Below are 25,000 nucleotides of genomic sequence, written 5' to 3'. Positions count from 1 at the left end.
AAAACAGGTGTGTGTGGGGCAGGAGGTGAAGAACCCAGCTTAGACGCCAAGCTGGACTGCCAGCTCCAGTAACTCTCCTCAGAATGACATCAAGAATTTGCCAAGATGATAAACCTTCCCGGATGTGAAGCCACTGATCAAGGGCAGAGTGAATGACACTCATCAAACTGATTCATCTCAGAACCAAATCATCTTCAAGCCGAAGAGAATTACCAACTTCTGGAAGCTCTCTTGAACTGAGGATACTGATGGGGTCTGAGGTTCAGTATACTCAGGATACTGATGGGGTTTGAGGTTCAGTATACCTCAGGGAGTCAGAAAGACCTGGGAGTTGCTATCAAGCCTGACTTGTCCCCCTGAAGCCCACATCAAGAGGATCTCATCAGCGGTATATGCTAGGTTGGCCAACATAAGAACTGTCTTTTGAAACGTGTGTAAGGAATTATTCAGAACCTTGTATACCACATATGGGAACTAAACCTCATGCCGGTGGAAGACAGAATAATTAGGAAGAACATGATCACCACATACAAGATTCTCAGGGGGGAATTAATAGGGTAGATAAAGACAGATTACTTAACACGGGTGGTACACGCACAAGGGGACACAGACAGAAACTGAGTACAGAAATATATAACGTCAGAAAGAACATTTTCAGTGTCAGAATAGTTAAGAAATGGAAATTTGGCAGTGATGTGGTGGAGGCTGACTCCATACACAGTTTCAAATGTAGATATGGTAGAGCCCAGTAGGCTCAGGAATCTGAACATCAGAGTGGATTGACGGTTGAGAGGCGGGACTAAAGAGCAAAAGCTCAACCCCAGCAAGCACAATTAGGCAAGTACACACCCCAGAGGAACTGAAGACAAGGAAGTGGAAACAGACAATAACTATGACCATACTTGGAGATAATTAACCCAATGACATATGACTCAGCACAGTCTTCCCTTCATCCCATCCCATCCCATCCCACCTTCCCGCCATCCTTACTCAATACTATCCCATTTCACTACCACAATGAACAGTCCTACCAGCCAGCCTGGCCCTTCTCCAAGCTGCCCCATCCTTACCCAGTTCCGGCCCCACCCTTCACCAGACTCTCCTCACTCAGATGGACGCCAACGAGGAAACAGATTTGAGGGGAACACAGGAGATTATAAATAGACGTAACAGCACTAGTGAAGACAAAACTAACAAAAATTATAACCAAACATAAGAGTGCTAGTAAAAACAAAACTAAACAAATTATAACCAGGAGTAGCGCTGCAGTAAAAAAAAAAAAAAGCTACATGTCCAGGTTAAAAGATAAAATTTCGAGCTTACAGAAAAAGACAAGGAGGTGTGTGTGTGTGTGATGTGGTTAAGGAAAACTTCAAGACAATTGAAACGATTCAACTGGAACAACTACAGGGCTATAAGGAAGATGGTGTCGCTGGCCAACAGAATGAGAAGCATAGATGTCGTACGTGAGGAAGATGAGAAGCAAGTGGAAGAGGTGAAATGAGGCATTTTACACATTGTTGGAGAGTGTGTAGCCACCACCGGCCACCTGGCTGGCTTAACTGTAATATAAGGCAGCAGTCTGGTCAGTTAACCTTTAATGGTTGAAGGGGCCGTGGTAATGTTAATGGCGCGGAGGTGGTCAGCCAGGCTCGCAGGGGCCCGTTACTCACCTCCCCGCCTCGCAGGGTCCGTTACTCCATTCCCCGCCTCGCAGGGGCTCCGTTACTCACAGCCCCGCCTCGCAGGGGCCCGTTACTCGCCTCCCCGCCTCGCAGGGGTCCGTTACTCACCTTCCCGCCTCGCTGGGCCCCGTTACTCACCTCCCCGCCTCGCAGGGCCCCGTTACTCACCTCCCCGCCTCGCAGGGCCCCGTTACTCACCTCCCCGCCTCGCAGAGGCCCCGTTACTCACCTCCCCGCCTCGCAGGGGCCCGCTACTCACCTCCTCCCCGCCTCGCAGGGGCCCGCTACTCACCTCCTCCCCGCCTCGCAGGGGCCCGCTACTCACCTCCTCCCCGCCTCGCAAGGTCTCCGTTACCCACCTCCTCCCCGCCTCGCAGGGTGGGGGTGATGGTGGGCAGGGTGGGTGATGGTGGGCACGGTGGGTGTGATGGTGGGCAGGGTGGGGTGATGGGGCAGGGTGGGTGATGGTGGGCAGGGTGGGGTGATGGTGGGCAGGGTGGGTGATGGTGGGCAGGGTGGGGTGATGGTGGGCAGGGTGGGGTGATGGTGGGCAGGGTGGGTGATGGTGGGCAGGGTGGGGGTGATGGTGGGCAGGGTGGGGGTGATGGTGGGCAGGGTGGGGGTGATGGTGGGCAGGGTGGGGGTGATGGTGGGCAGGGTGGGGGTGATGGTGGGCAGGGTGGGTGTGATGGTGGGCAGGGTGGGGGTGATGGTGGGCAGGGTGGGGGTAATGGTGGGCATGGTGGGGGTAATGGTGGGCAGGGTGGGGGTGATGGTGGGCAGGGTGGGGGTGATGGTGGGCAGGGTGGGGGTGATGGTGGGCAGGGTGGGGGTGATGGTGGGCAGGGTGGGGGTGATGGTGGGCAGGGTGGGGGTGATGGTGGGCAGGGTGGGGGTGATGGGGGGCAGGGTGGGGGTGATGGTGGGCAGGGTGGGGGTGATGGTGGGCAGGGTGGGGGTGATGGGGGGCAGGGTGGGGGTGATGGTGGGCAGGGTGGGGGTGATGGTGGGCAGGGTGGGGGTGATGGTGGGCAGGGTGGGGGTGATGGTGGGCAGGGTGGGGGTGATGGTGGGCAGGGTGGGGGTGATGGTGGGCAGGGTGGGGTGATGGTGGGCAGGGTTGGTGGTGGTGGGCAGGGTGGGTGATGGTGGGCAGGGTGGGTGGTGGCGGGCAGGGTGGGTGATGGTGGGCAGGGTGGGTGATGGTGGGCAGGGTGGGTGATAGTGGGCAGAGTGGGTGATGGTGGGCAGGGTGGGTGATGGTGGGCAGGGTGGGTGATGGTGGGCAGGGTTGGTGGTGGTGGGCAGGGTGGGTGATGGTGGGCAGGGTGGGTGGTGGCGGGCAGGGTGGGTGGTGGCGGGCAGGGTGGGTGATGGCGGGCAGGGTGGGTGATGGTGGGCAGAGTGGGTGATGGTGGGCAGGGTGGGTGATGGTGGTCAAGGTGGGGGTGATGGTGGGCAGGGTGGGTGATGGTGGGCAGGGTGGGTGATGGTGGGCAGGGTGGGTGATGGTGGGCAGGGTGGGTGCTGGTGGGCAGGGTGGGTGATGGTGGGCAGGGTGGGTGATGGTGGTCAAGGTGGGGGTGATAGTGGGCAGGGTGGGGGTGATGGTGGGCAGGGTGGGTGATGGTGGGCAGGGTGAGTGCTGGTGGGCAGGGTGGGTGATGGTGGGCAGGGTGGGGTGATGGTGGGCAGGGTGGGTGATGGTGGGCAGGGTGGGGTGATGGTGGGCAGAGTGGGGGTGATGGTGGGCAGGGTGGGGTGATGGTGGGCAGAGTGGGGGTGATGGTGGGCAGGGTGGGTGATGGTGGGCAGGGTGGGGGTGATGGTGGGCAGGGTGGGTGATGGTGGGCAGGGTGGGTGATGGTGGGCAGGGTGGGGGTGATGGTGGGCAGGGTGGGTGATTGTGGGCAGGGTGGGGGTGATGGTGGGCAGGGTGGGTGATTGTGGGCAGGGTGGGGGTGATGGTGGGCAGGGTGGGGGTGATGGTGGGCAGGGTGGGTGATGGTGGGCAGGGTGGGGTGATGGTGGGCAGGGTGGGGGTGATGGTGGGCAGGGTGGGTGATGGTGGGCAGGGTGGGTGATGGTGGGCAGGGTGATGGTGGGCAGGGTGGGTGATGGTGGGCAGGGTGGGTGATGGTAGGCAGGGTGGGGGTGATGGTGGGCAGGGTGGGTGATGGTGGGCAGGGTGGGGTGATGGTGGGCAGGGTGGGGGTGATGGTGGGCAGGGTGGGTGATGGTGGGCAGGGTGGGTGATGGTGGGCAGGGTGGGTGATGGTGGGCAGGGTGGGTGATGGTGGGCAGGGTGGGTGATGGTGGGCAGGGTGGGGGTGATGGTGGGCAGGGTGGGTGATGGTGGGCAGGGTGGGGGTGATGGTGGGCAGGGTGGGGGTGATGGTGGGCAGGGTGGGTGATGGTGGGCAGGGTGGGTGATGGTGGGCAGGGTGGGTGATGGTGGGCAGGGTGGGGGTGATGGTGGGCAGGGTGGGGGCGATGGTGGGCAGGGTGGGGGTGATGGTGGGCATGGTGGGGGCGATGGTGGGCAGGGTGGGGGTGATGGTGGGCAGGGTGGGGGTGATGGTGGGCAGTGTGGGGGTGATGGTGGGCAGGGTGGGTGATGGTGGGCAGGGTGGGGGTGATGGTGGGCAGGGTGGGTGATGGTGGGCAGGGTGGGGGTGATGGTGGGCAGGGTGGGGGTGATGGTGAGCAGGGTGGGTGATGGTGGGCAGGGTGGGTGATGGTGGGCAGGGTGGGGGTGATGGTGGGCAGGGTGGGGGTGATGGTGGGCAGGGTGGGGGTGGGGGTGATGGTGGGCAGGGTGGGGGTGATGGTGGGCAGGGTGGGGGCGATAGTGGGCAGGGTGGGGGCGATGGTGGGCAGGGTGGGTGATGGTGGGCAGGGTGGGTGATGGTGGGCAGGGTGGGGGTGATGGTGGGCAGGGTGGGGGTGATGGTGGGCAGGGTGGGTGATGGTGGGCAGGGTGGGTGATTGTGGGCAGGGTGGGTGATGGTGGGCAGTGTGGGTGATGGTGGGCAGGGTGGGTGGTGGTGGGCAGGGTGGGGGTGATGGTGGGCAGGGTGGGGGTGATGGTGGGCAGGGTGGGGGTGATGGTGGGCAGGGTGGGTGATGGTGGGCAGGGTGGGTGGTGGTGGGCAGGGTGTGGGTGATGGTGGGCAGGGTGGGGGTAATGGTGGGCAGGGTGGGTGATTGTGGGCAGGGTGGGTGATTGTGGGCAGGGTGGGTGATGGTGGGCAGGGTGGGGGTGATGGTGGGCAGGGTGGGGGTGATGGTGGGCAGGGTGGGGGTGATGGTGGGCAGGGTGGGTGATGGTGGGCAGGGTGGGCAGAGGCATCAGGGCGGACGAGAATAGCTTCGTGTTTGCCGTATTCCCAAAGCCATGAGTCGAGTCTCCCTGACCAAACAAACAGAGGACAGAGACGAAGGGGGAGATAAGAGATTCCGGAAAGAGAGAATGGAATAATGAAGAGGGGAAAAGACGGAGAGGAAATAAAGAGAGAGGGAGGGAAAGAGGGTAAAAGCCGAACAGGTGGAAAGAGTAAAGTAGAGAATGTAATTTATGAGTTTATGAATCGTTTGCTCTAAGACCCAGCCTTTGTGTCTGGCTAGGGCGAAAAAGCTTTAGTCTTCAGCCGTCAGCAGCTGCTGTCCCATCCTTAGGTTATCTTGAGGTTATCTTGAGATGATTTCGGGGCTTTTTAGTGTCCCCGCGGCCCGGTCCTCGACCAGGCCTCCACCCCAGGAAGCAGCCCGTGACAGCTGACTAACTCCCAGGTACCTATTTACTGCTAGGTAACAGGGGCATTCAGGGTGAAAGAAACTTTGCCCATTTGTTTCTGCCTCGTGCGGGAATCGAACCCGCGCCACAGAATTACGAGTCCTGCGCGCTATCCACCAGGCTACGAGGCCCACTCGTAGCCACTCGTAGGACCAGTCGTAGCCACTCGTAGCCTAGCCACTTAGCACGAGTATACTCACAGAATACGCTAAAGCTATACACAGTTCTACCCACAGAGCACCTGGACATAGCACTACGCCACAGAGCTTTGAAGCAGCCATAGACAGGAGGCCCAGACTCCTGGAACTCTATATTCACCAAGAAATGCGAAACACCACTCTCACAGGCTCTTGAAAGATCTTTTAGAGACGGAGCCTGGATACTGAGTCATCCCAGATATACTTACAATAGCGGAGATCACGCCACCTCACAAAGGAAGATGCAAGATGATCGTAAGAACATAAGAACAAAGGCAACTGCAGAAGGCCTATTGGCCCATACGATCTATGGGGTTCGTAATATCCAGTGATAGATCTGTGCCACATGATTCACAGGAATGATCATACTATGTGGCATATTATATCATACTGGGGGTATGTGTCACGTGATGTCATACTGGAGTATGTGACCTGTATGCTCATATATACATAAGTCATATACTCATATACTACTTATACGTAAGACTTATACATAAGTCATACTTGCAAAATTCTGGAACCTTCAGGACGAAGACAAAAGTAATGTCATGGAATTATACAATGAACTCCTCAGGAAACCACTCGGGCTGGATGGCAGTAAACAGACCGCGGCGTCTAACAGCCTGCTGGACCAGACCACCAACCAGGAGGCCTGGTCAGAGACCGGGCCGCGGGGACGCTGATCCCCGGAACCACCTCGCGGAAACCTTGAGGGAGGTATATAATAGTAGTAATAATAGGTCAGTTCGGAGACGAGTTACAACCCCGCTCCTGTGGCAGGTAAGTCCACTACGGGCTCACCATAGCCCGTGCTACTTGCCCCTCTCCTGTGGCAGGTAACTCCACTACGGGCTCACCATAGCCCGTGCTACTTTGGAACTTTTGTTCTAAGTAACTGAATCTAAAACAACACCAATAGGTCAGTTCACATTCACTCTAAACAGCTACCTCCTACGGGTTATTCATGCCCGTGCCCACCTCCTGTGGTGGCATAACAACGTGCTATTGTAAGTTGGGTCTTGGCAAGCTTGGAGGCTCCCGCGTGCCTTGAACGAGTAACCTGGATAAATGTTATCTAACTTCCACATATTTAATATCTGAGGTGAACCCTGTCATCGCCTTCTCCATCCTGGAGAAGGATATCTCCAAAGGATACCTGATCAACCAGGCTGTGACTCATACGTCAGGCTGCGAGCAGCCGCGTCCAACAGCCTGGTTGACCAGTCCAGCAACCAGGAGGCCTGGTCGACGACCGGGCCGCGGGGACGCTAAGCCCCGGAAGCACCTCAAGGTATCCTGTGGCCTTCACCTATTCCTGGCGACTGAGATAATCTCCACCAACTTCACGAAGGGGGGGCATAGGGGTCGCTCTTCCTTTAAAGGAGACACGGGGGCCGACTACGGCCCCCTCTACGACAGTCTCCATTCACCCACCCGTCACCCTGCAAAGTTTACCGTGAGCGAGAGTGAGATTTGGTACAATCCTCGCTACTTCAAGTCGGTATCATCACCAATCAATTCATATCACATAGCAACAAATATTTAAATGATATACTGCTATTCAGGATCTCTCTCTGCTAGGCATCCGTGAACATGTAGGAGCATAAGACAGTTTATTAATGCATGTCTTGCTTTAATTACGACTGATCTTCAGTACTATCCATGTCGTACCTAATAGCTAGAGCTGCATTATTAGGAAAATATATATACATATCAGTAACTTTTATAGGTGTTGGGCTTATGGCATGTATACCTCTAGAGGGTTATTAAGGTCTCTAAACCTCTGGAGGGTTATTAAGGCCCCTAAACCTCTGGAGGGTTATTAAGGCCCCTAAACCTCTAGAAGGTTATTAAGGCCCCTAAACCTCTAGAGGGTTATTAAGGCCCCTAAACCTCTGGAGGGTTATTAAGGCCCCTAGACCTCTAGAGGGTTATTAAGGCCCCTAGACCTCTGGAGGGTTATTAAGGCCCCTAAACCTCTGGAGGGTTATTAAGGCCCCTAAACCTCTGGAGAGTTATTAAGGCCCCTAGACCTCTGGAGGGTTATTAAGGCCCCTAGACCTCTGGAGGGTTATTAAGGCCCCTAAACCTCTGGAGGGTTATTAAGGCCCCTAAACCTCTAGAGGGTTATTAAGGCCCCTAAACCTCTGGAGGGTTATTAAGGCCCCTAAACCTCTGGAGGGTTATTAAGGCCCCTAGACCTCTAGAGGGTTATTAAGACCTCCACAAAACCTCACAGTCAAACCAGTAATTATACTTTAATCGTAACTACAGTTCAGAACTATAGCAAACTCTCACGTATACCCATCCAAAAGCTTGGTATACCTCTCAGTATAGTCCTGTAGTCTATATCTATAGTCTAAATAGTCTTGGATGAGCACTATACATAAAGCCCCCCCCCCCCCCCATACTCTCACAAAACCCATCTAAGATCATCCTAAAATTGGCAGCCGCAAAAAATGCAGTTTTATGAGGTATACTTTTGTCTGCGTTTATTTTGTTAGGGCCATCACGGCAGCCATTAACCAGAGTGCATTGTTGACTCTGCAATTGATAGTGAACGCCTGAAGCCCGGCACGCGTGGAGCAGCGTGCGGGTACTACGGGCCGGGTGTGGGATGCAAGTTGCGTGCGGGTACTACGGGCCGGGTGTGGGATGCAAGTTGCGTGCGGGTAGCGAGCGGGTATAGGAGGGAGAGAGGAATGCGGGTACTACGGGCCGGGTGTGGGATGCAAGTTGCGTGCGGGTACTACGGGCCGGGTGTGGGATGCAAGTTGCGTGCAGGTAGTGAGCGGGTATAGGAGGGAGAGAGGAATGCGGGTACTACGGGCCGGGTGTGGGATGCAAGTTAGGTGCGGGTAGCGAGCGGGTATAGGAGGGAGAGAGGAATGCGGGTACTACGGGCCGGGTGTGGGATGCAAGTTGCGTGCGGGTAGCGAGCGGGTATAGGAGGGAGAGAGGAATGCGAGTACTACGGGCCGGGTGTGGGATGCAAGTTAGGTGCGGGTAGCGAGCGGGTATAGGAGGGAGAGAGGAATGGGTAGCTGAAAGCCTTATCTTGAGGTTATCTTGAGATGATTTCGGGGCTTTAGTGTCCCCACGGCCCGGTCCTCGACCAGGCCTCCACCCCAGGCAGCAGCCAGTGACAGCTGACTAACACCCAGGTACCTATTGTACTGCTAGGTAACAGGGGCATAGGGTGAAAGAAACTCTGCCCATTGTTTCTCGCCGGCGCCCGGGATCGAACCCGGGACCACAGGATCACAAGTCCAGCGTGCTGTCCACTCGGCCGACCGGCTCCCTTGCCGGTCGGCCTTCGACAAAGTCCTGACACACACACAGGCCTAAAATACAATATATCGGAGCTACGGCTTCCATAGAGATTTAATGCGACACTATACAGCTTCATAGACAACAGATCATCTTGGCTCCGTATTGGTATAACTACCTGAGTGTCACAATTGAATTGAAAAGTGGAGTACCACAAGGAATCTGTCTTTCTCCCACGCTATTCAACATACATACATCTGACCTACCCCAACCCCAACACGGGGAAATACATCACATACGCTGAAGATGTCACTCAAGATGCCAACCAAGGGACAGATTCACGAAGCAGTTACGCTAGTACTTACGAACGTGTACATCTTTCCTCAATCTTTGACGGCTTTGTTTACATTTATTAAACAGTTTACAAGCATGAAAACTTCTCAATCAACTGTTGTTATTGTTGTAAACAGCCTCCTGGTGCTTCGGAGCTCATTAACTGTTTAATAATTGTAAACAAAGCCGCCAAAGATTGACAAAAGATGTACAGATTCATAAGTGCTTGCGTAACTGCTTCGTGAATCTGGCCTCAGGATCATCAAAGCCCCTACTAGCCAACAAGACCAAGCCAGCAACTGAATTCATAAATACCATTAAAAAAGCAATGGCAAACATGTACAAACGAAAGTTCCAGATACTACACATCGCAAAGAGGAACCCAGACCCCCATTATCAACAACTGAGACTCAGGATCAATAGAACAAGGGACGACAATTCACGTCAAGAATAAAATAAACAGAGCAAAAGCAACCTTAGGGAAAATTGAGGAGATTCTGAAGGCCTGAGCACGAATGTTCTCCTACACTTATAAATATGACTGGTCGCACGACAAGCACACGTGCAGTGGTAGCCGTGCCTGTATAAACACGTGCTGTGGTTGCCGTGCCTGTATAAACACGTGCTGTGGTAGCCGTGCCTGTATAAACACGTGCTGTGGTTGCCGTGCCTGTATAAACACGTGCTGTGGTTGCCATGCCTGTATAAACACGTGCTGTGGTTGCCATGCCTGTATAAACACGTGCAGTGGTTGCCATGCCTGTGTAACACTGTAAAAGTGTTTGGGTTAGTTTATTTAAAATATATATAGAGTACACGAGTCACAGACAAGGATCTGAGAGGCGCCAGTTGTCTGCCTGAGATCTCACACCTCTAACCGTTAATGACCCCAAGTGACCTGAGGTCAGATCATGATAATTTCACCTTGCTTCCGCTAAGCGTATAATTGGAGCCGGGTAGCCTTCAAACATGCCGACGTTTAAGGAGTGGCTTGGTAGTGCCGGAGGCTATCTACTTGTGGGCGGAGTTAGCTACTAGGTTCCCCAATAAATACTCGGAGAACTATCGAACAAAAAGCAATAGGAGACCGGCCAGCGGAGCAGAGCAGAGGCCAGCCGTCGAGATAGGCCGTCACCAGACGGGGGGTGACGCTGCCTGAAAATTGCAGACCCCCCCCCCCTCTCTATTCAACTTAGACTCAGTCCTCGGTGAGTGAACATTTAGGTGACTTGGTCGTGTTTACATATGTTGTGTGATGATCAGGGGCAGTCAAGTTGTAGGGTTCTCGAATTCTTGGATGATGACTCACTTTGCATATTAAACTGGAACATTTTAATTGAATTGCTAAATTATGATACTTCATGTGAAATATAATTATGAATTTATTATTTAAATTGTGTTTAACTTTGTTCCCTAGAGATTGAGTTGAGGTGAGAAAGCCTCTGTGGTTACTGGTTTCATGATATTAACGAGTACATGTTTGGAGTTGATACATGGTACAGAGGGAACATACTAATAATGAACTCATGATAACATCTTTGGTGAATTTTGTGATACAGGCAAGTTCCATTCCTTGTCTTGTATGTAATGATCATGAATGGATGGTGGCAGCATTTCGTCTTCTACTATCTACTCTTCTACTTCTATCTACTCTTCTACTTCTACCTATCTACACCTCTCCCTCCACCCATCTCTAAACTCTCACTTTCAACTAATGACCCTCCTCGCTCCTCCCACCTCCCTACCTCTTACCCCAAACCCTCACTAATTACTTCACTATTCATTTCTTTCCTTTCGTTTCCTCTTATACGTTTGTGGCAATGATTCTGTATTCTAGAGTTCTCTCTAGAGTTTCGGGTAACTGATCCAGTTACGACGCCTTGTAGTCTTAGCACCTAGGTAGTCAAATACCTAGGTTACAAGGTGTTGAACGAGAGAGGTTGGCTTAGGAACTCTGGGAGTGCTTTAGAATAGTTAGCTAACTGGGGACGGGATAACGGACTAGAGAGAGCTGTTTCCCCCGGCCTCGTTAGTTAACTGGGGGGTGGAATAATGGACAAGATAGAGCTATTTCCCCCACCCCCCGTTACACCTGTATAAACACGTGCAGTGGTTGCCATGTCTGTATAAACACGTGCAGTGGTTGCCATGTCTGTATAAACACGTGCAGTGGTTCCCGTGCCTGTATAAACACGTGCAGTGGTTCCCGTGCCTGTATAAACACGTGCTGTGGTTGCCATGCCTGTATAAACACGTGCAGTGGTTGCCATGCCTGTATAAACACGTGCTGTGGTTGCCGTGCCTGTATAAACACGTGCTTGTGGTAGCCGTGCCTGTATAAACACGTGCAGTGGTTGCCGTGCCTGTATAAACACGTGCTGTGGTTGCCGTGCCTGTATAAACACGTGCAGTGGTAGCCGTGCCTGTATAAACACGTGCTGTGGTTGCCGTGAATGTATAAACACGTGCTGTGGTAGCCGTGCCTGTATAAACACGTGCTGTGGTTGCCGTGCCTGTATAAACACGTGCTGTGGTTGCCGTGCCTGTATAAACACGTGCAGTGGTAGCCGTGCCTGTATAAACACGTGCTGTGGTTGCCGTGCCTGTATAAACACGTGCTGTGGTTGCCGTGCCTGTATAAACACGTGCTGTGGTAGCCGTGCCTGTATAAACACGTGCTGTGGTTGCCGTGCCTGTATAAACACGTGCTGTGGTAGCCGTGCCTGTATAAACACGTGCTGTGGTTGCCGTGCCTGTATAAACACGTACTGTGGTAGCCGTGCCTGTATAAACACGTGCAGTGGTAGCCGTGCCTGTATAAACACGTGCAGTGGTAGCCGTGCCTGTATAAACACGTGCTGTGGTTGCCGTGCCTGTATAAACACGTGCTGTGGTAGCCGTGCCTGTATAAACACGTGCTGTGGTTGCCGTGCCTGTATAAACACGTGCTGTGGTAGCCGTGCCTGTATAAACACGTGCTGTGGTTGCCGTGCCGTATAAACACGTGCTGTGGTAGCCGTGCCTGTATAAACACGTGCAGTGGTAGCCGTGCCTGTATAAACACGTGCTGTGGTAGCCGTGCCTGTATAAACACGTGCTGTGGTTGCCATGCCTGTATAAACACGTGCTGTGGTTGCCATGCCTGTATAAACACGTGCTGTGGTTGCCATGCCTGTATAAACACGTGCAGTGGTAGCCGTGCCTATATAAACACGTGCTGTGGTAGCCGTGCCTGTATAAACACGTGCAGTGGTAGCCGTGCCTGTATAAACACGTGCTGTGGTAGCCGTGCCTGTATAAACACGTGCTGTGGTTGCCGTGCCTGTATAAACACGTGCTGTGGTTGCCGTGCCTGTATAAACACGTGCTGTGGTAGCCGTGCCTGTATAAACACGTGCTGTGGTTGCCGTGCCTGTATAAACACGTGCTGTGGTAGCCGTGCCTGTATAAACACGTGCTGTGGTTGCCGTGCCTGTATAAACACGTACTGTGGTAGCCGTGCCTGTATAAACACGTGCAGTGGTAGCCGTGCCTGTATAAACACGTGCAGTGGTAGCCGTGCCTGTATAAACACGTGCTGTGGTTGCCGTGCCTGTATAAACACGTGCTGTGGTAGCCGTGCCTGTATAAACACGTGCTGTGGTTGCCGTGCCTGTATAAACACGTGCTGTGGTAGCCGTGCCTGTATAAACACGTGCTGTGGTTGCCGTGCCGTATAAACACGTGCTGTGGTAGCCGTGCCTGTATAAACACGTGCAGTGGTAGCCGTGCCTGTATAAACACGTGCTGTGGTAGCCGTGCCTGTATAAACACGTGCTGTGGTTGCCATGCCTGTATAAACACGTGCTGTGGTTGCCATGCCTGTATAAACACGTGCTGTGGTTGCCATGCCTGTATAAACACGTGCAGTGGTAGCCGTGCCTGTATAAACACGTGCTGTGGTTGCCATGCCTGTATAAACACGATCAGTGGTAGCCGTGCCTGTATAAACACGTGCTGTGGTTGCCGTGCCTGTATAAACACGTGCTGTGGTTGCCATGCCTGTATAAACACGTGCTGTGGTTGCCGTGCCTGTATAAACACGTGCTGTGGTTGCCGTGCCTGTATAAACACGTGCTGTGGTTGCCGTGCCTGTATAAACACGTGCTGTGGTTGCCATGCCTGTATAAACACGTGCAGTGGTAGCCGTGCCTGTATAAACACGTGCTGTGGTTGCCATGCCTGTATAAACACGTGCAGTGGTTGCCGTGCCTGTATAAACACGTGCTGTGGTTGCCATGCCTGTATAAACACGTGCAGTGGTTGCCATGCCTGTATAAACACGTGCTGTGGTTGCCATGCCTGTATAAACACGTGCTGTGGTTGCCGTGCCTGTATAATCACCTGTGGTTACAGTGACTGTAGCTAGAAAGAATTCCGCGAGGAACTGTAACGATTTATTCCCGCAATCAGGAATCTCACAGAGACAGAATCAAGGAACTTGGTTGCCACTGGAGACGCCATTAATAGCAGACCTCGAGGAGGCTTCAATGCCGCTGGTGAAAGTCAGTATACGGCCACGGGCAGTTGTCCACACTGGAACGCGCACGGAACCGTTTAGGCAACAGGAACAGCGAGCGTAAGTACACACTTATGGAGTGGTCAATGGGTACACCTGCTTGAGTAATTGCCTCCGCTAACTTTATGACGTGAAATATACTGTATCTTAATCATACATATCATTCTTAGGGTCCATATCTGTACCCAATCCTGTCCATCTTGTATCCTAATCATACACATATCATTCCTAAGGTCCATATCTGTACCCAATCTTGTCTATATTGTATCCTAATCATTCACACATCATTCCAAGGGTCGATATCTGTACCCAATCCTATCTATCTTGTATCCTAATCATACACATATCATTCCTAAGGTCCATACCTGTACCCAATCCTGTCTATCTTGTATCCTAATTATTCACACATCATTCTTAGGGTCCATATCTGTACCCAATCCTGTCTATCTTGTATCCTAATCATTCACATATCATTCCTGAGGTCCATACCTGTACCCAATCCTGTCTATCTTGTATCCTAATCATTTACACATATCATTCCTAAGGTCCATACCTGTACCCAATCCTCATTACTCTGCACCTGATTCACAACAAGCGTCAAGTCACGCCCAGGTAGACCTCCAAGTTTACCTGACCTCTACAGGTAAAGGTCAGAGGGGTAAGAAGCCAGAGGATCTACCCATTTCATTCTCCTGGGATCTAGCAGACTCGAACCGCGGTCCCCCGTGTGTATGAGGGCGAACCTCACGTTTCCAGAGGAACTACAGTTATTGGCGCAGTAGGGAGGAAGGAGGTGACACATGTTCCGAGAAGGAATGTATCTGGGAAGACCAGAGAGAGGGAGAGTCAAGGATGTAGCAGTTCCAGGCAGGGGGGAAAAAGGGTTAAAAACGTCAGACTGAGGAAATATCAGAGAGAAAGAGGTAGGGAAAATCCCGTACATCCATGCACAATGCCAACACCAACAGCGTCATGAAACCACGTCAAGAATTTCAACAAGTCATATCAAAAATTTAATTCAGAGATGGTTGTACATTTATAATTCAGTTTACTCAAATTTTTATGTTATTTATATAAGATAAAATCAAAACATCAGAAAATCATAGTAATTATGTATTGTATAATTTAGATTTAGATTTAGAATCGTTGTCGTGCATGGGAAATAGGCCTACAGGTTCCTGAAGATGAGAGGTAATGAGGAAATTTCTCCATATTTCACAGTGGAGAAATGCCCGACAGACCACTGGAACATTGTCTAACACAGTGCACAGTTACAACCACAACAGACCACTGGAACATTGTCTAACACAGTGCACAGTTACAGCCACAACAGACCACTGGAACATTATCTAACACAGTGCACAGTTACAACCACAACAGACCACTGGAACATTATCTAACACAGTGCACAGTTACAGCCACAACAGACCACTGGAACATTATCTAACACAGTACACAGTTACAACCACAACAGACTACTGGAACATTGTCTAACACAGTGCACAGTTACAACCACAACAGACCACTGGAACATTATCTAACACAGTGCACAGTTACAACCACAACAGACCACTGAAACATTATCTAACACAGTGCACAGTTACAGCCACAACAGACCACTGGAACATTATCTAACACAGTGCACAGTTACAACCACAACAGACCACTGAAACATTATCTAACACAGTGCACAGTTACAACCACAACAGACCACTGGAACATTATCTAACACAGTGCACAGTTACAACCACAACAGACCACTGGAACATTATCTAACACAGTGCACAGTTACAGCCACAACAGACCACTGGAACATTGTCTAACACAGTGCACAGTTACAACCACAACAGACCACTGGAACATTATCTAACACAGTGCACAGTTACAGCCACAACAGACCACTGGAACATTGTCTAACACAGTGCACAGTTACAACCACAAGAACTATGCATCAATTTCGTAATCTTCACGAAACTGTTCACGGAATTTAAAAGCGGAGCCTATTGGGCAATAATTTCCTGTCCATCGTTCCTCGACGATGCCGAATAATTCTGCATTTATTAATCACTTTACGAGGTGGTTAGCGACCTCGAGGTTATTACCGATATAAACGCCTCCTCGTAGCACTTACGACCTCGTAAACTGATCTTCAGGAGACGTAAACACAGCCGCCATGATTGAGGAAAAGATGCATAGGTTTCGTATATTTGGACACGTGAAGGCTTGGTGAATGCTGCCTCGGGATTCACGGCTTCCTGCGTCCGTTCGTATATTATGAATCTTACATTAAATAACACGTATATATGGTTAGCCAAACCGCTGGATATTATTGAGAACATCTTGATAACATCTTGAGGACATCTTGAGAACATCTTGAGAACATTTTGAGAACATCTTGAGAACATTTTGAGGACATCTTGAGAACATTTTGAGAACATCTTGAGAACATTTTGAGAACATCTTGAGAACATTTTGAGAACATTTTGAGAACATCTTGAGAACATTTTGAGAACATCTTGAGAACATTTTGAGAACATCTTGAGAACATCTTGAGAACATTTTGAGAACATCTTGAGAACTACGACTGACCAAAGCTGTACACTCACCAGCTGTGTACACCGTCGTCAGCTGTATACAAGTAAACTCCGGTAGTAGTGGGTATAGTGTAGTCTATATGTGTACTGTGAGCGGTAGACTCTAGGCACCGTCCCTCAGTAGACACTGGCCCAGCTGGCCCACCACCACCTGGCCCACCACCACCTGGCCCACCACCATCTGGCCCACCACCACCTTTGCCCACCACCACCTGGCCCACCACCACCTGACCCACCACCTGGCCCACCACCACCTGGCCCACCACTACCTGGCCCACCACCACCTGGCCCACCACCTGGCCCACCACCACCTAGCCCACCACCACCTGGCCCACCACCACCTGGCCCACCACCACCTGGCCCACCACTACCTGGCCCACCACCACCTGGCCCACCACCTGGCCCACCACCACCTAGCCCACCACCTGGCCCAGTAGAGAACAATACAAGATCTTGGGCCAGATTCACGAAGCAGTTACGCAAGCACTTACGAACGTGTCCATCTTTCCTCAATCTTTGGCGGCTTTGGTTACATTTATTAAACAGTTTACAAGCATGAAAACTTGCCAATCAACTGTTGTTATTGTTATAAACAGCCTCCTGGTGCTTCGGAGCTCATTAACTGTTTAATAATTGTAAACAAAGCCGCCAAAGATTGTGAAAAGATGAACAGGTTCCTAAGTGCTTGCCTAACTGCTTCACGAATCTGGCCCCTTTATTATGTATATCATTATCGTCTTGAAAGACAGGTACGGGTGCGCTGTGACGTGTACACTGCCCGGTACACTCCGGTAGACTCCGGTATACTGCCTGGTACACTCCGGTACACTCCGGTATACTGCCCGGTACACTCCACCCTACTGGTACAAAACATTTGATGATCATGTCGATTTTCCACTGACCAAGAGAGATGCTCGGTCCATGTGTTACCTATACACTTACTGGCCAGGCCTGACGGTGCTTAACCTGACCGACCGCGTGACGAATATTATCCACACGTCACAGCAATTTAGCAGCGCGCGCGCGGGCACACACGCACACGGCATGGAGTCCTTATAAAATAAAAATACAAAATTAATAAAAGTTGAGGTGAGCACTAGACTAGTGCCAGAGCTGAGAGGCATGAATTACAAGGAGATTCTGCATGAATAACCACGGTTTATCTTGAGGTTATCTTGAGATGATTTCGGGGCTTTAGTGTCCCCGCGGCCCGGTCCTCGACCAGGCCTCCACCCCCAGGAAGCAGCCCGTGACAGCTGACTAACACCCAGGTACCTATTTTACTGCTAGGTAACAGGGGCATAGGGTGAAAGAAACTCTGCCCATTGTTTCTCGCCGGCGCCCGGGATCGAACCCGGGACCACAGGATCACAAGTCCAGTGTGCTGTCCGCTCGGCCGACCGGCTACGGTCCAAACTCTCAGGAAACTGATACTCAACTTGGGTGTATCCAGCGTTGATTGGACAGCAATTATGGTGAAAACTTTCAAGTTAAGGAGTCGGAACAAAGTAATGTGTGGTATATATTTATCTCACATGTCTGTAGTCAGGTGAGATATAGTTTAATAGTCATAGCGGGAGACAAAGCCATTTTCCTTGATGAGAAATGGGTGATGCGAACCCCAACCAGCCGGCCAGAGAGGCCATATGCCGTGCCAGTGTAACACGACACTAAGCCACGTCTGTGTGAAGATGAGCAGGAGGAGTGACCACGGAGGGGGGAGAGCTGGGGCCCAGGAGCTACAGGGAAGCAACAAAACACTTCTACGGTGTAAGATAAAAATAAGCGAGTTAAATAAGTTGAAAGAAGATATAGTCGACTCACTTTTTTTAATGTCTCTAACATTCTGAAACCTATTTTGTTTGCTGATGATACTACCCTCATCTACTCTAACCCCAACCCACATATACCAAATAATGTTGTTAATAATGAACTAAAAAAAAGTCCACTTATGGATGTCAACCAACAAACTAACACTTAACATAGAAAAGACCTACTACATCTTATTTGGAAGCAAATCTACAAATGCAATTCAGCTTCAGATAGACAATGTAAACATTAGCAATAAAAATGATGGAAAGTTTCTCGGCCTATTCCTAGACAAGAGACTCAACTTCAGCACCCACATACAACACATAACTAAGAAAGTCTCTAAAACAGTTGGTATACTCTCCAAAATCAGATATTATGTACCTAACTCTGCTCTCATCTCTCTATATTTTGCACTAATCTATCACTATCTTAATTATGGTATCTGTGCATGGGGTTCAACCACTGCAAACCACCTCAAGTCCATCATCACCCAGCAAAAGTCTGCTATCAGAATAATAACAAATTCTGCTTTCAGACAACACTCAGCTCCCTTGTTTAACTCCCTAAACATGCTAAACATAATCTCACTCCACAAATTCTCTTGTGTCAACTACATTTACAAAACATTGTTCTTAAATGTAAATCCTTGTCTGAAACTCTCCCTGGACTGATGTAATAGGACCCATTATCACCACACCAGAAATAAATATCTCTTTGATATCCCCAGAGTCAAACTTAATCTGTGTAAACACTCTATGCAAATAAAGGGACCCAGTCTATGGAACTCACTCCCTATTGAATAGAAAAGCTGTCCAACTTTTGCGTCATTCAGAAACAATACTAAAAAGTACCTAATTTCATCTTCATAGTTTTTTACCTTTTGCTTTAAAATTGCACTGTATCTATTGCTACCCAATCTCCCAACCTTTATGTTCCCAATCTGAACATCTTTACCATTGTGATCATTGCTCTTCTTATATGTGCTGTCAATCTGCTGTATGGTGTCTATTAATCTTGTTTAAATTACCAATCAAGCTGTCAATGTAATCAATCAGAGCTTTAATATACCAATGTGCTTTAATATACTTACTAATCTCTCTCATCTAATTTTTTTCTTGCAATGTATTTGTTATCATTTTATTAAGTCTGACAGAATTTACCTACTTAAAATTATCTGTTAGATTAAGGACCTGCCCGAAACGCTGCGCGTACTAGTGGCTTTACAAGAGAGTAAATACTGTACTATGCTATGTATTCTCACAAACCCAATGTACCTTCTTGTATATAAATAAATAAATAAATAAATTCATTTGCTAACTCCAAAGATAGTTTCAAGGAGTAGTTGAGATATGCAACAAGGGGTATCGGCAGTCATTACAATAGATCATAACTAAAAGCCAGGATTCAGGAGGTAAAGCATATCTAGGTGAGTACACACACACACCTGACCCTCGGGGGATATGTAGAAATATCTAGGTGAGTACACACACACCTGACCCTCGGGGTCAGGTGTGTGTGTACACACCTGAACCACCACCATGTAGAAGGTGGTGGTGGTTCAGTAACCACCTGATCCCTGCCCTCGACACTGTGGCTGGTTCACCTGTAGTTAGTCATGTAGTGAACACACTCAGCGCCTGACTAACTTCAGGCGAGCCAGGCCTGGGGAGAGAGAGAGAGAGAGAGAGAGGGGGGGAGTGTCTCCTGCATATCGTTACCGCCTCCAGGAGGTAACCCAGGTCCTCCTCAGAGGTCAGGTTCTGCAGGTCATTAGTTGGGCACTATAAGCCTGCCGACTCCCAGCGCCCTCCCTCCAAGGGTATCATCTTATCTGTGTGTGATTGCTAGGAGACTAGCACAAGCACCTTGGCCCGTCGAATCTTTTACTTTGTCATATATATATATATATATATATATATATATATATACATATATATATATATATATATATATATATATATATATATATATATTTCATTCAGCCCATCGTTGCTTCGATCCCGGGACCACAAAAGAGGCAGCCTTAAAAAGCCTTAATCAAATTCACTATTATTGGAACTATCTTAAAATGGCTTGAAGTAATTCGCAACACTACTAAACCCAGAGAGTAGTCACACTAAGGTGATGAGTCAATGAGACCCAGAGAGTAGTCACACTAAGGTGATGAGTCAATGAGACCCAGAGAGTAGTCACACTAAGGTGATGAGTCAATGAGACCCAGAGAGTAGTCACACTAAGGTGATGAGTCAATGAGACCCAGAGAGTAGTCACACTAAGGTGATGAGTCAATGAGACCCAGAGAGTAGTCACACTAAGGTGATGAGTCAATGAAACCCAGAGAGTAGTCACACTAAGGTGATGAGTCAATGAGAAAATGCAACTCAACGCAAGATATTATTTTATTCCCACAGACCAACCACTCCCGGCACAATGAGCGGACAGCACGCTGGACTTGTGATCCTGTGGTCCCGGGTTCGATCCCGGGCGCCGGCGAGAAACAATGGGCAGAGTTTCTTTCACCCTATGCCCCTGTTACCTAGCAGTAAAATAGGTACCTGGGTGTTAGTCAGCTGTCACGGGCTGCTTCCTGGGGGTGGAGGCCTGGTCGAGGACCGGGCCGCGGGGACACTAAAAAGCCCCGAAATCATCTCAAGATAACCTCCCGGCACAATGACAGCAGCGGACCTATGTGTGTGGTGTGTGTGGTTGTGGGGGGGGGGGGGGGGAGGGGGGTTCAAGGCTCCAATGACTATACGGACATTTTCGGGGGAAATGTCAGAGAACTCTGCCAACAAAGCAATCGTTCAGGGCTGAAACAACGACAAGAATTTGGCAGTGCATTACATCAGAATTGCATTGAATCGACTTGAGAATGGTCCAGGACGGACCGAAACGTCGTCGTCCCTTCACCTTCTAGTGTGCGGTCTGGTCAACATCAGAAGGGCGGACGCTGTGTTCCTTGGTGATCGGATAGAAGAAATTTACGATATGTTTACATGAAGTTCTCAGCAACCCAACCGAGCAGCATAACCGGAACATAAAAAACAGTTCACAAGAGGTTACAACTTCACGCTAGACTTGCTTGAACAAATCCACAAGGGCCGTGACGAGGATTCGAACCTGCGTCCGAGAGCATCCCAGACACTGCCTTAATCGACTGAGCTACGACATGGTCAAAAGAGTTGAAACCGAAGTTCTACTGAACTTAATTGTGATTTCCGTGTCTAGACTTATTTGCTTCTTAACGTAAGACTATTTCCTCACCATTCGTACTCTCAAAGCACACTTACTCACCGCTCGTACTCAGTACAAGCACTCACACCAACTCATTCACTTTCAGTTCCCAGCTGAGTCCTCTCATTACGTGTGTGTATTCACACACGTGGTGTATTCACACCACGACCCTCTCAAAGGCTCGAACCCAGGTCATGAAATATGCAATGCTAAACCATGCCAGGATGCTCACAATACCAAAGCACTCAGCATAGCTAACTGCCAAACCATTTGGACATTAAATCTTCCCGTGAGTACCCGGGCGGTATCTAGAGGTAATTCACTCCTTTATCCACCCCGTAAGGAACAGCTATCCACCATAACGTAGGTAATCCAATTTCAAGAAATGGCGGACCAGAGGAGTATTTATGAAAGAGTTCCACATAACAACACTGTCGGAGTTGATTGGGCAGTCTGTTGTGGATGAGAGGACTCAGCTGGGAACTGAAAGTGAATGAGTTGGTGTGAGTGAGTGCTTGTACTGAGTCCGATTGGGGTTCTGGGAGATCTTCTACTCCCCAGAATTGTGAGAGCTTGGTCCAACAGGCTGTTGCTTGGAGCGGCCTGCAGGCACACATATCCACTACAGCCCGGTTGGTCCGCCACTTCTTGCAGAAAGGAATCTTAGCGATCTGAGAGGAATCTAGATAAACACTTTGAATGTAATTAATTCCTACAGTCTCTGTTTTCTAAGTGACTCCACTGAGCTGTGATTCATACGTCACATCTTGAGAGTCAAGATCAACTTTCTCACCTCCTTGCGCCTGAAGGTATGCATATGTATACAAGTGGTATGCAAAAATTATACATAGGTATACTAAATGGTATACCAGCGGCATATACAGAGAGCCACAGGTCATTGATGTAAACCATTTGTTAATGAAAACCACGAAGGTAGGAGTGATTGTGAAGGGAAGCTTTTATTAAATGGCTTCCCCATGTATACTTGATGGGTACTTATGGGTACCTGGTCCCCCATGTACACTGGGAGGGGTATTTCTAGCCAATTGTATTATGCTTCTAATTATTGTATAATGCCTTGTATTCTTGTATTATACAGTATGGACGACCTTCACGTATTTAACCTCAAAATATCTACAGATAAAGTTTAACATTTTATTTGCCTGTTTCATTGGTACACAGTTGGCACGGTACACAGGCATGGTACACAGGCACGGTACACAGGCACGGTACACAGGCACGGTACACAGGCATGGTACACAGGCACGGTACACAGGCACGGTACACAGGCACGGTACACAGGCACGGTACACAGGCATGGTACACAGGCATGGTACACAGGCATGGTACACAGGCACGGTACACAGGCACGGTACACAGGCATGGTACACAGGCATGGTACACAGGCATGGTACACAGGCATGGTACACAGGCATGGTACACAGGCACGGTACACAGGCACGGTACACAGGCATGGTACACAGGCACGGTACACAGGCACGGTACACAGGCATGGTACACAGGCATGGTACACAGGCACGGTACACAGGCATGGTACACAGGCATGGTACACAGGCACGGTACACAGGCACGGTACACAGGCATGGTACACAGGCACGGTACACAGGCATGGTACACAGGCACGGTACACAGGCACGGTACACAGGCATGGTACACAGGCATGGTACACAGGCACGGTACACAGGCATGGTACACAGGCACGGTACACAGGCATGGTACACAGGCATGGTACACAGGCACGGTACACAGGCACGGTACACAGGCACGGTACACAGGCATGGTACACAGGCACGGTACACAGGCATGGTACACAGGCATGGTACACAGGCACGGTACACAGGCACGGTACACAGGCATGGTACACAGGCACGGTACACAGGCATGGTACACAGGCACGGTACACAGGCACGGTACACAGGCATGGTACACAGGCATGGTACACAGGCACGGTACACAGGCATGGTACACAGGCACGGTACACAGGCATGGTACACAGGCATGGTACACAGGCACGGTACACAGGCATGGTACACAGGCATGGTACACAGGCACGGTACACAGGCACGGTACACAGGCACGGTACACAGGCACGGTACACAGGCATGGTACACAGGCATGGTACACAGGCATGGTACACAGGCACGGTACACAGGTATGGTACACAGGCACGGTACACAGGCATGGTACACAGGCACGGTACACAGGCATGGTACACAGGCATGGTACACAGGCACGGTACACAGGCATGGTACACAGGCACGGTACACAGGCACGGTACACAGGCATGGTACACAGTTTGCATGGTACACAGTTTGCACGGTACACAGGCACGGTACACAGGCATGGTACACAGGCACGGTACACAGGCATGGTACACAGGCATGGTACACAGGCATGGTACACAGGCACGGTACACAGGCATGGTACACAGGCATGGTACACTATATACTCTACACTGTACACGGTACACTGTGATTTACACACACATATTCCCAAGTCTATATAAATATTCTCTCGCTACCTCTAAAGTATTCACTCAATACATATATATATATATATATATATATATATATATATATATATATATATATATATATATATATATATATATATATATATATATATATATATATATTACTTTGCAATCACAAACACAAATTCATTTAAAATTTATTTATCCAATTTACAATGATGTTTCAGCAAAGTGTCGAAATTCAGTTGTCTAAAATATCCATAGACAAAATAATATCCATAGACGACCCCCCAGCAGCCCCGTGAGTGGACTCGGTGGGAATCAGTTGCAGGTATTGAACCAACTCTCTGCAACAACTGAGAGCCCTGAACCGGGTTTGTAACAAAAGCAATACCATTACAATGAGTGCGTGCTCCCCATGCGAGTCTCTCTGGGAACTGCTATTCGATCAAAGCGATGGACTCAACAATGGACACGAGACATCAAACGATGGGCCCAGCTATTGATGTCCGCGAATGCCTGACATCATTATCAACCAGATTACAGAGCAGACATCACCGTTAATCACCCAATAGATCAATCTCTCTCTCTCTGTATCTCTTTCTTAACTCGCCACACCCAAGGGTGTGTATATTATCACCCATTATCTGTGTACTCACCTAGTTGTGCTTGCGGGGGTTGAGCTCTGGCTCTTTGGTCCCGCCTCTCAACTGTCAATCAACAGGTGTACAGGTTCCTGAGCCTATTGGGCTCTATCACGTCTACACTTGAAACTGTGTATGGAGTCAGCCTCCACCACATTACTTCCTAATGCATTCCATTTGTCAACCACTCTGACACTAAAAAAGTTCTTTCTAATATCTCTGTGGCTCATTTGGGCACTCAGTTTCCACCTGTGTCCCCTAGTGCGTGTGCCCCTTGTGTTACATAGACTGTCTTTATCAACCCTGTCGATTCCCTTGAGGATCTTGAATGTGGTGATCATGTCCCCCCTAACTCTTCTGTCTTCCAACGAAGTGAGGTTTAA

The 25,000-nt window shown here is 49.9% G+C and overlaps 2 protein-coding genes across 2 annotated transcripts in view; both read right to left on the bottom strand.

Annotated features, from left to right (window-relative positions):
• LOC123766907 (adenylate cyclase type 8) overlaps positions 1-25,000 on the bottom strand; it is a gene marked incomplete in the record, with an annotated part of 567,973 nt that overhangs the window by 512,594 nt on the left and 30,379 nt on the right.
• On the bottom strand, positions 9,758-13,620 carry LOC138353839 (ice-structuring glycoprotein-like). The gene is made up of 3 exons (XM_069307260.1): positions 13,113-13,620; positions 12,245-12,963; positions 9,758-10,051 (listed from the first exon to the last, which is right to left on the bottom strand). The coding sequence occupies exons 1-3, from the start codon at positions 13,618-13,620 to the stop codon at positions 9,758-9,760; spliced, it is 1,521 nt and encodes a 506-aa protein (XP_069163361.1).

The sequence above is a fragment of the Procambarus clarkii genome, chromosome 60 (assembly GCF_040958095.1).
Source record: "Procambarus clarkii isolate CNS0578487 chromosome 60, FALCON_Pclarkii_2.0, whole genome shotgun sequence".
Taxonomy (NCBI): domain Eukaryota; kingdom Metazoa; phylum Arthropoda; class Malacostraca; order Decapoda; family Cambaridae; genus Procambarus; species Procambarus clarkii.
The sequence above is the reverse complement of the archived record's forward strand: the minus strand, read 5'-3'. Positions and strand labels throughout refer to the sequence as shown.

What these genes read in the sequence shown, in the direction of transcription:
- LOC138353839 (XM_069307260.1), bottom strand. Translation starts at nt 13,620, where the DNA reads ATGGCAACCACAGCACGTGTTTATACAGGCATGGCAACCACTGCACGT. An exon ending in CACAGCACGTGTTTATACAG is followed by an intron (nt 12,964 to 13,112) that starts GCATGGCAACCA and finishes GTGTTTATACAG; the next exon opens with GCACGGCTACCACAGCACGT. An exon ending in CACAGCACGTGTTTATACAG is followed by an intron (nt 10,052 to 12,244) that starts GCACGGCTACCA and finishes ACACTTTTACAG; the next exon opens with TGTTACACAGGCATGGCAAC.